Source organism: Haliotis rufescens, unplaced genomic scaffold, assembly GCF_023055435.1.
Source record: "Haliotis rufescens isolate VD_foot unplaced genomic scaffold, xgHalRufe1.0.p SCAF_26, whole genome shotgun sequence".
Taxonomy (NCBI): Eukaryota; Metazoa; Mollusca; class Gastropoda; order Lepetellida; family Haliotidae; genus Haliotis; species Haliotis rufescens.
In genome coordinates, this window is record NW_025963957.1 from 4,811,353 (window position 1) to 4,823,115 (window position 11,763).

Here is an 11,763-nt window from a genome sequence, read left to right on the forward strand (position 1 = left end):
TTGATTTTACGCCGCTTTTAGCAATATTCCTGCAATATCACGGCGGGGGACACCAGAGATGGGCTTCATACATTGTACCCATGTCGGGAATCGAACCAGGGTCTTCGGCGTGACGATCGAACGCTTCAACCAATAGGCTGCTCGATTGTCCTGTTTATAAAGTAGCAATATTGAAATACGTATGGCAAATAACAACTCCCAACTAATTACCTCTGCAATCATATTTAATAGTATTGTGTTAGTCCCGTATTTATCTTGTCTTAACGTTACACTACAACGATCTGATGGGCATGACCTCAAGAAGCCCGTATTAGCCCCCTAAATCGGCATCTTCATGGCCCTTGAGAGCTCCGTGCCTACTCATAAATTAAACATATTCCCATAGTTTCTCGCATCTGACACCAGTTATCATTTCCACGGCCATGTTGCTTCTACTTGTCGTTCAAGTCCCTCTTTAGTTTGGCCAGGCCGAGAAGTCTCCTATCCCGCCATTGTCGTCTGCTGTCCAGCTCAGACACCGGACCCGCCACCTGCTCCATCTCCGTCTGCACGCGCTCCATAGTGTCACCATCCATCACTTCCGGGTCACCGGCTGACCTCTGAACGCGAAGGATCATGTCCCGGTAACGTTCACAGTAGCTTAAAAAACCTGAAATGTGAAACGGGCAACACCATTTGTCTGACGGATCGATATAGTCCAACAACTAGTCTCTGAAATGAACATATGTATAGGATAAAACACGCCCGAGGGTTGTTATGATATTTAAAACCCGCATCCCGAGGGATTTTCCGAGGGAAAGGGTTTTAAATATCATAACAACCCGAGGGGAAGTGTTTTATCTTACTTATAAACCGAGAAAAGAAACTTATCAACATTTTTATGTTTCGAACATACTTTCCATGAACCTAAGGAAACGGGCGTAAAATATCTGTTGCTGGCGTACGGATCTTGAAAAGGACATTCTAAAAAGCAGCGCGGCTTAACAACACCTCTCTAACCTTGTGGTACACTCACTGGGCTACAGATATGAAGGTTGCGAGTTCGATCCTTGGGTATATAAAGAAAACATTTATCATTTGATTTTACATTACATGTTACAATCTGAACGGAAGTTATATTAATAAAATACCCAGGACATTATATAAAATCTCTGGGATATTATAACACATTATATACCAAATATGACTTAAATACCCCCCAAAATCCCGGGGATATTATATAAAATCCCAGGGACATTACAACATCCCTGTTTATGAGATTTAACCCGAATGGAGAACAATGGGATGACGTCACCGTACAGAAAAAAATAGTTGTTCAAGTATCTTATTAAAAATATAATAAAAGGAAGCCCAGCGACTCTCTCCTTTTTCAGATACTGCAGTAATCTAGACTTGCCAAACATTATAGGCTTGCATGGGCTGTATTTGATATATATTTGTATCAGGGTCTGTAAGACAGACTAGGATCGAAACAAACTTGGGAGATTGGCCAGGGTCTAAGATGCAGTAGGCATGTACAGTCACGGCTCAAGACATGCGTGTGACAAAGCATTTTGAAGACCATATTGCCGCAGCATGATCACGACCCTATCACGCACCACGTACACCTACATAGCCCACGTCACACTCGCGTAGTGTACCTACCCTCTGCGTTAAGATAAGCTGTTTCGAAAGGTCCAACAAAGGCATATCTCACACCAAGGCCGGACGACATCACGCGGTCGAAGTCAGCAACGCTAACAATGCCGTCCTGTAGGGAACATACAACATAAACCTATTACAATCTCACCATGCCGTCCTACAGGGAACATACAACATAAACCGATTACAATCTCACCATGCCGTCCTGTAGGGAACATACAACATAAACCGATTACAATCTCACCATGCCGTCCTGTAGGGAACATACAACATAAACCTATTACAATCTCACCATGCCGTCCTGTAGGGAACATACAACATAAACCGATTACAATCTCACCATGCCGTCCTGTAGGGAACATACAACATAAACCTATTACAATTTCACCATGCCGTCCTGTAGGGAACATACAACATAAACCTATTACAATCTCACCATGCCGTCCTGTAGGGAACATACAACATAAACCTATTACAATCTCACCATGCCGTCCTGTAGGGAACATACAACATAAACCGATTACAATCTCACCATGCCGTCCTGTAGGGAACATACAACATAAACCTATTACAATCTCACCATGCCGTCCTGTAGGGAACATACAACATAAACCTATTACAATCTCACCATGCCGTCCTACAGGGAACATACAACATAAACCTATTACAATCTCACCATGCCGTCCTGTAGGGAACATACAACATAAACCTATTACAATCTCACCATGCCGTCCTGTAGGGAACATACAACATAAACCTATTACAATCTTCCCATGCCGTCCTGTAGGGAACATACAACATAAACCTATTACAATTTCACCATGCCGTCCTTTAGGGAACATACAACATAAACCTATTACAATCTCACCATGCCGTCCTGTAGGGAACATACAACATAAACCTATTACAATCTCACCATGCCGTCCTGTAGGGAACATACAACATAAACCTATTACAATCTCACCATGCCGTCCTGTAGGGAACATACAACATAAACCTATTACAATCTCACCATGCCGTCCTTTAGGGAACATACAACATAAACCTATTACAATCTCACCATGCCGTCCTTTAGGGAACATACAACATAAACCGATTACAATCTCACCATGCCGTCCTGTAGGGAACATACAACATAAACCTATTACAATCTCACCATGCCGTCCTGTAGGGAACATACAACATAAACCTATTACAATCTCACCATGCCGTCCTGTAGGGAACATACAACATAAACCTATTACAATCTCACCATGCCGTCCTGTAGGGAACATACAACATAAACCTATTATAATCTCACCATGCCGTCCTGTAGGGAACATACAACATAAACCTATTATAATCTCACCATGCCGTCCTGTAGGGAACATACAACATAAACCTATTACAATCTCACCATGCCGTCCTGTAGGGAACATACAACATAAACCTATTACAATCTCACCATGCCGTCCTGTAGGGAACATACAACATAAACCTAATACAATCTCACCATGCCGTCCTGTAGGGAACATACAACATAAACCTATTACAATCTCACCATGCCGTCCTACAGGGAACATACAACATAAACCTATTACAATCTCACCATGCCGTCCTGTAGGGAACATACAACATAAACCTATTACAATCTCACCATGCCGTCCTACAGGGAACATACAACATAAACCTATTACAATCTCACCATGCCGTCCTGTAGGGAACATACAACATAAACCTATTACAATCTCACCATGCCGTCCTGTAGGGAACATACAACATAAACCTATTTCAATCTCACCATGCCGCCTTGATGTAATAAAAGCATGCCCTGTGTATGAATCTGATGTTGAAGACGGCTGTCATTTCAGAATTGTTGGAAAGAAACATCTAACACGAACGTTTCCAACTCGCTATATTAACACATAACAAATCTTCCTTATGTTGCAGACCCGTGTAAATCCTGACTAGAAGATAGGTCTTCAGCAACACATGCTTGCCATAACAGGCGACTTTGCTTGTCGCAAGAGGCGATGAACGGGATCGGGTGGTCAGGCTCGCTGACTCGGTTGATGCATGTCATCGTATCCTAGTTGCGTCGATCGATGCTCAAGATATCAGTCACTGGATTGTGTGGTCCAGACTCGATTATTTACTGACCGTCGTCATATAGCTGGACTTTTGTTGAGTACGGCGTTAAACAACAAACAAATCAGATGTTGTCGCGTGAAGTCGCCCTGCATGAATGTTCAACATGTCCTGGTGTACTATAGGAACCAACTTAAATGTCTGTATGTCCATATATAGAATTGTTGTAGTTGCATTTAAGGTCTGAAAATAGATTTGAATTTGACTTTCTCATACTGCCAGGTGTTTTTTAGCAAACCTTATAGTCACAGTTAGAAGAACAAACGTGTCTGTGAATAATATGCAATTCTGTCGGTGCACTGTTTTAGAGCCGACCATATAATATTCCGAAGTTGACATCAGGTTTAAAAATCATTGTTCGCTGATCATGCTGGTTGTCCTTGTGAAACAATTAAGAAATGGTCGACTCCATCTTTCAGTGAATTTCTTTTGTACGTCTTGAAGCAGTGACCGAAACACACATTCTGTCTTTAGCAAAACAATGGTGCCGTAATATGTTTACCATGATGCTAAGATTACCATAGTGACGAATGTGTTTACTCTAATGGTAACATTTCCAGGGTGTTGAGCTAACGTTTCCATGGTGACGTACCGTGTTTACCCTATTTCTAACATTTCCATGGTGACATAATGTCTTTACTCTAATGCTAAGGATTACCGTGGTGACGTAACGTATTTACCCTGATGCCAACCTTTCCATGGTGACGAATGTGTTTACTCCAATGCGAAGATTAGCATGGTGACCTATGGGGATGCTAACATTTCCATACTGACGAATGTGTTTACTCTAATTCTAAGGATTACCACGGTGACCTAATGTATTTACTCTGATACAAAATAGCATGTGATGTATATGGTATATGCTAATATATTTACCCTGATAAGACGCCACCCTTCCCCCATGATAGCGTACTGGATTCGGTTGAGGACGAAGCCGTCAATCTCCCGGTTGAGAACGATGGGGTCCTGACCGATGACGTCCATCAACGTCCTCGTCGTGGGCACGACGTCTTCGGCAGTCCAAGGGGCGGGGATAAGTTCCACCAACGGGGCATAGAAAGGTGGGTTGGTCTGTGTGGGGAACAGAAACATCAGATATAAGAAGACACTGGATACGTTATCTGTCCCGTAGGAAGATGTTGTCTTGAAGGATGGAGCGTTGGACTAAATATCAAGCCCTAAATTTGTTTGTTTATTGTTTAACACCGCACTCTGTAATATTCCAGGAAAATGACGGCGGTCTGTAAATAATCGAATCTGGATCATACAATCCAGTGGTTGACACCATGAGCATCGATTTCAATTGGGATACGATGACATGACCGTTAGTCGCCTCTTACGACAAGCTTGGGCTACAGTACCAACTCTTCATTGGGGCCATGCCCTAAAGAATTTGTTCACTTGGTTGAATTCCTCAAACATGCTGAGTTAATTGGATGGATCCTTACGGGATGAAATGAATGAAACGTGGCAACCTATTTTGTGGATAAATGCATTAAACAAGGTAACTTGGTTGAATGGATTGCATTTCTCCTATTGGTAGAATGTCTCGAACATGTTTTACAGGTTGAAATACATTGAATCCATTCGTGACCAACTCGTGTTATTCCGGGACAAGCCGAATAGCTTCTTGCAGTTTACGGAAAGGGGCGAGTGGTGACGAATGACAATGAATCCGTTTACTTGGTTGAATACATTGATCTTTAAAAAGGTTGTTCGTTGGTGGAATGCACTGAGCTTGTTTTAATGGCTGTTTGTCTATTGGGTGAAATGCATTGAGCACGTTTCAACGGGTTGATTATTGGATGGAAAGCACTGTGGTTGGGTAGGCTAGGTTATTGACCTCACATACCGGGTGGACGACGATGAACCTTGACCTGTTGGATAGTTTTTCGGAGATCAATGATGGTAGCAAGGCGCTGGTTGAGCTCGCCAGGATCACATCACCCGACACCAGACTGTCTAACTCGGCCCATACTTTCTGTTTGAGCTCTAGCCGCTCCGGGACACATTCCTGTGGCAATGGAGAAACATGACATATATCACTCGTCCTTTAGCGTTCCACGCGCAGCCATAACTCAGTTTCCCTTTCGCTATCTTTGCACAGCCATGTATCTCATTCGTCTTCACCATATACTAGTATCCAGGTCTATATTGTCCTTAAACACTTTCCATATGACCATACATGCGCCACCATATACTAGTATCCAGGTCTATGTTGTCCTTAAACACTTTCCATATGACCATACATGCGCCACCATATACTAGTACCCAGGTCTATATTGTCCTTAAACACTTTCCATATGACCATACATGCGCCACCATATACTAGTATCCAGGTCTATGTTGTCCTTAAACACTTTCCATATGACCATACATGCGCCACCATATACTAGTACCCAGGTCTATATTGTCCTTAAACACTTTCCATATGACCATACATGCGCCACCATATACTAGTATCCAGGTCTATGTTGTTCTTAAACACTTTCCATATGACCATACATGCGCCACCATATACTAGTACCCAGGTCTATATTGTCCTTAGACACTTTCCATATGACCATACATGCGCCACCATATACTAGTATCCAGGTCTATGTTGTTCTTAAACACTTTCCATATGACCATACATGCGCCACCATATACTAGTACCCAGGTCTATATTGTCCTTAGACACTTTCCATATGACCATACATGCGCCACCATGTACTAGTACCCAGGTCTATATTGTCCTTAAACATTTTCCATATGACCATATATTTCAGTTGTCCTTAAACGTTACATGCGCGGACACCATTTTTGATGGTGGCTAAAACTGAAACAAACAAGAAAAAGTTATGTGATGGTGATGTATGTGATATTGGTATCATCGTTGTGTTGGGGGACTTAAAGTTTGTAGTGTTTCAGTGACTGTTTTCAGCCTAATGACAATTTGATAACGTTTGTCATTTTTGCTCAAATCCAGTTTTCAAGCATATATACTTTTGCACGGCAGTTCATATCAATTACTCTTCAATAAACCTTACACGACCGTTTATGTCAGTTGTCATCAAACATAACTTGCGCATTGACTTAGCACACTTGTCCTGGGATAGATCTTGTCAGGATCTTCGGCTTACCTGGATGTAGAAGGCGCCTTGATACTTATAATAATAAATCTTAGCCTCTTAAGATGAATAGCCGCGAATAGCTGGAATATTGCTGATGTGGCTTAAAGCAACACTTACTCACTCTAAAGATGAAGAAGACTCTAACCAAAAAACCCGCCCCAGCCCCCTAAATATCAATAGTCCGCCCCTTACACATACCTTCCAGTTGTGATCTGACATTACTTATATATATTACATATTACACACCACATTTATATTGTCCTTACACTGATCTGGAAAGGATCATACCTGGATGTAGAAGGCGCCTTGAACGCAGTCCTTGACGGAGTCCACGGTCGAGATGCGGTCCCGCTGCTGCTGGGCACTGAGCGTCCCCCGGGGCAGCCCCTCCTCCTGCAGTTTGTCCAGCTGAACCCGGATGTCCCCAAGAGCCCGGGCCACCTGCTCCGGGTCCACGTCATATAGGCTCACTTCGTACCCCGCACAGGCGAACAGCATACACCAACTCCGTCCTATCAGGCCACTGTCAACACGAGACAAACTGACTGTAAACCACACACGCGAGACTGTATTTATTTGTTTGTTTGTAAAAGGCGACTATGCTTGTCGTAAGAGGCGACTAACGGGATCGGGTGGTCAGGCTCGCTGACTTGGTTGATGCATGTCATCGATCCCCATCGCGTGGATCGATGCTCATGATATCGATCACTGGATCGTATGGTCCAGACTCGATTATTTACAGATCGCCATCATATAGCTGGAATATTGCTGAGTGCGGCGTTAAACAAAAAAACAACCAACCAACCATTTCATTATCATGTTTATGTGTCGCGGAAAGAATGCCGATGGACGGACTGACAGGTGCCATCAACTGAACGTGTTTCGGCGGGTGGTATTTGTGTACACGATCCAATAAACAAAAAAAATCGGTAAGTTAGCGGTACAAATTCTGAGCAGGGAATAGAAAAATCACGATATTTTGAACTTCTGAAGACGCTAGCTCCCAAAGTACGGCTTCGATATTCATCGTCTATGTCTCATTGTGTAGCTAAATGAATTGGCTTGAAATAAGTGTGAGTTTTATAGGGGTATTTACAGTGGACATCGTTGAATTCGTCCCCGAACGAACTTGGTCAGTTGGCCTCGTTACATCCCTTTCCTTTTATGAAGTATACTGACACGGGGTGTGACCATGTATGTTGTAGCTGCTATATCTTGCGTTACAAGCCCATGTGCCTGCGACAGATAGCAGATCTTTCTACAATTCTTATTTTAACCGAGCTCGGGCTTAGGCATGGTCTTGACATTCCAGTAACAAGTGAGCAATGGATTCAGGTTGATTGCAAGATGGGCATAACTTGTCATAGTGTTTTTTGTTACCGAATCTGAGCCGTGAGATGGCAATTTCAACTTTCCTTCATTTAAGTATAAGTAAGGCTTTTGGTGGATCTTGGGTTGAATTTTGTATAGCCATCTGCCGATCTTACTTGCGTCCCACTGGGCTTGCCATCTTTGGGCTATGGAGGCTTTGAGTTTGCTTTTTATCTCTAATTTACTGAAGGGAATAGACCGTGTCTCCGCTTTGTCTAGAGCCAGCTTCGCGCGCGTGTGAGTACTTTCTCTTTTTTTTTATGAATATGAATGTGAGAGGGGATCCAACATAGCTCCACCTGTTGCCCTTGGTCCGATAGTTTTGTATATTCGTTTGGAATATTATTGACTGTGTCTGGTCTCGAGTTTGAGTTTCCACCGCTGATGGCTTGGAGCGCACTCAGCGAGTTTTATAGGATGACTGCCTTTGCTTCCAGTATGCGTTTGAATGCATGATTAATTGCCTCCAATTCAACAGTGAATATTGATTGACCATCAGGCAGGCGAACCGAATGTGCTTGAGGTTTGGAGCTGTGGATATGGATCCCGTAACCAGCACTGTTGTTGATAGTGTATATATGGGCCTAGCTGTGCCAGGTAGTTTGAATTTTAGTGATAGCTACTGATCGCAGTAGGATTGGGTTTTCCTTTTTCGGGACTTCTGATGTTAAAACAGTGTTAACTTTGGTATTTTGTAAAGTCCAGGGAGGGTGTAACCCTTGGTAGTGACTTTCTGGTGGCTGAATGTCATAAATTCGGATGAGTTCACGTACTAATATCCTGGATGGCTTCAGTGAGGGATACTTCCGAGCTAGTGCTTCATCTCGGGTGTTTTTCATTTGGACTTAACTGACTGTCGATTCGTAGCCGGATTTAAATCGCGTGATCAAAACTCAATGATGATTTGTTTTTCGGTAGTAAAATGGATGTTTCTTGAAAACCGCACTTTGAAATTTGTGTTATTAGTGTAAGTAATATTCCTTATCGGCCGAATGTCTTGTTTTCACTTTATAAGAATTAACACACATGCAACCACCTTCGTTAATTAATCATCGCGATATTTCATGATTCTAGTTCAAGTGGCTTTGCGACCTCGAGATCTGCCGCCTATATGTAGCTAGCGGCGTCTTCTACACATACTTAATTACTCGTAAATAATGATCTACGAGTACTCAATTTTCGTGTTTTCCTACCCGTTTCAACCTTAGCTATAGCCACCCAGTAGTATGTTCGTCTGTGATGTGTGCAACCCGTGTTAATGAGAAGCGTGAATGATGATACATCACAATACAGGCAGCGTTTCTCCAATCACAGATGGTCGATGTAGGTCATCTGGCCTGGTGGACCCACTACACCAGCTCGGATGACACGCTCGCACACACATGACTTGACATAACGGAGAGTAATATATCCATCTATCTGTCAGGATTGTAACCGTCTACCATGCACTGGAATGTTCGTTCAAATGTTTCAAACAAAACATGTGCATTGATGACGTAAGAATGTACAATGTTTGCATATCAAAATCGTATGAATTTGAAATGTGGAAAATTCAGGCAGGTTTTTTTTTCAGCCACAGAAACAACCACCCAAATGCGGTTCTGCAGTCATCAGCACCTCAAGAAATCATCCGTTGAGTGTAGTGTAGGGGATGTGATTCATGAGGCATTTGTACCCACTTTATTGAAAATGGCTATGTGAAAGGAGTTGGACGTTCCCAGATTATATTAATTTAATTCCAATAACTTGATTGTACAGAATATGTAAAGATACAGAAGTACAGGGAAAGATTTCCACCGGTGTTCCTGCTTCAAGTAACCTAGATTACGATAACCCTAACCCTAACCATACCTAAACTATTTTTAATACTTCTAGCCTGGTGTTATGATTTTTTACGACGGATGTCAACAAGTAAACATTGTTTCAAAACTACCGTGCGTTAATATCATAGCGCGTGTATGGTATAACAACGCGTGTCTATGGTATAAATGTAGTCAGTGAGAACAACAACGGATGTACAACATGTATCAACCAGGCCGACGTGCCCGTTAGTTGTGGTCACTGACGCCGAGACCCGTGAAGATCCGGGGTAGAACAGGTCTTCAGCAACGCATGCCTGTCGTTGAAGGCGACTAACGGAATCAGGTGGTCAGCTTGCTGACTTGGTTGATGCATGTCATCGTGTCCCAGTTATGAGGATCGATGCCCATGAAGTCAATCACTGGTTTGTGTGGTCCAGACTCGATTATTTACAGACCGCCGTCATATAGCTGGAATATTGCTGGGTTCGGCGTTAAACATCAAGCAAAGCAAAACACTGACGTCGAACTGATTGAAGCAGACGCTTGGGTATAATACTCAAGAACACTGTGTCACCTGACAAACTGATGTTAGCTGGGACAACGTGTCGCTGAAGCAGAGACTGATCCCCAAACCTCATCTGTACACCCCTAAACCATATCCCACCACCAATACAAACTACATCACCACCACATACAGAACCAGGCAAACCTACTACACACTGCACTCACCTGCCAATCACTGCGACTTTCTCCCGTCGGAGGGGCGTGCTGGTTGTGTCCGCCATGCTGTGTCGTCTGCTCAGCAAGCTGCGCTACATTCACTGCGCATAACACTCACGGCCGTCACAGAGTTAAGATAAACACACTGACTAGTAACGGTATACCACTACATGAACTAGTGCAGGAGATACGCGTGTGACATAGTGATGCAGTGATTTTCTTATATGAAGTAACGCGATGTATTCTAACGAAATTATTAATTGCTGAGAGGGCACAGTATGTGACATATGTTCAACATGTTCTTCGATGTCACTTAAAAGCTGAAAATGATTTGGAATGAATCCCACCCGTTTTTGATCGAGTTTTAGATCATCTAACAAATAAAGGTTGTAATATCCCTGAACATAATGATTGGGCAACCCCTATAGGGCCTCAAGTTCATGATGAACGGACAGAGGCATGTCGTCATGGGCACGAGGTGCTTGGAAACCTGGGTTTGGATGTATCGTGTCAGAATCGTTGCACATTTGTTTGCTGGTTTGTTTGTTGTTTAACGCAGCAATATTCCAGCTATATGAGTCTATAAATAATCGAGTCTGGACAAGACACTCCAGTGATTGACATCTTGAGCATCGATCCACGTAAATGATGACATGCATCAACAAAGTCAACGGGCCTGACCACCCAATCCCGTTAGTCGCCTCTTACGACAAGCATAGTCGCTTTTTTCTACAACAAGAATGGGTTGCTGAAGACCTATTCTACCCCGAATCTTCACGGGTCTCTTCATCGGAGAGCACAAAAACATTTGCTACTAAGGATTGCAACAACTGAATGCACTTATGCCCCCTCAAAGTCAAATACGATCGAAGAATTAGGCAGATGCATAAGCATACTTGTTTGACTGGTTCTCGTCGCGAATGGCTCAAATATTGCTGATGCGTCGTAAAGCAATATTTACTCATTCATTCCTTTCCTGGAAAACATGT

The 11,763-nt window shown here is 42.9% G+C and overlaps 1 protein-coding gene across 1 annotated transcript; it reads right to left on the reverse strand.

The window, feature by feature from the left end:
• Positions 1-210: 210 nt before the first annotated feature.
• LOC124147347 (lambda-crystallin-like) lies at positions 211-10,904 on the reverse strand. Its single transcript, XM_048402461.1, has 6 exons — positions 10,784-10,904; positions 7,170-7,404; positions 5,621-5,782; positions 4,645-4,839; positions 1,645-1,750; positions 211-649 (listed from the first exon to the last, which is right to left on the reverse strand). Exons 1-6 carry the CDS (start codon positions 10,837-10,839, stop codon positions 432-434), a joined length of 972 nt encoding a protein of 323 aa, XP_048258418.1. The 5' UTR covers positions 10,840-10,904; the 3' UTR covers positions 211-431.
• Positions 10,905-11,763: the final 859 nt, after the last annotated feature.

Bases quoted from the DNA above. Each gene is read 5' to 3' on its own strand.
- LOC124147347 (XM_048402461.1), bottom strand. From the start codon at position 10,839: ATGGCGGACACAACCAGCACGCCCCTCCGACGGGAGAAAGTCGCAGTG. The intron at 4,840-5,620 runs GTATGTGAGGTC...TTCCCCACACAG, and splicing joins GGTTCATCGTCGTCCACCCG to ACCAACCCACCTTTCTATGC. The intron at 650-1,644 runs GTAGGTACACTA...TTCACATTTCAG, and splicing joins AGCTTATCTTAACGCAGAGG to GTTTTTTAAGCTACTGTGAA.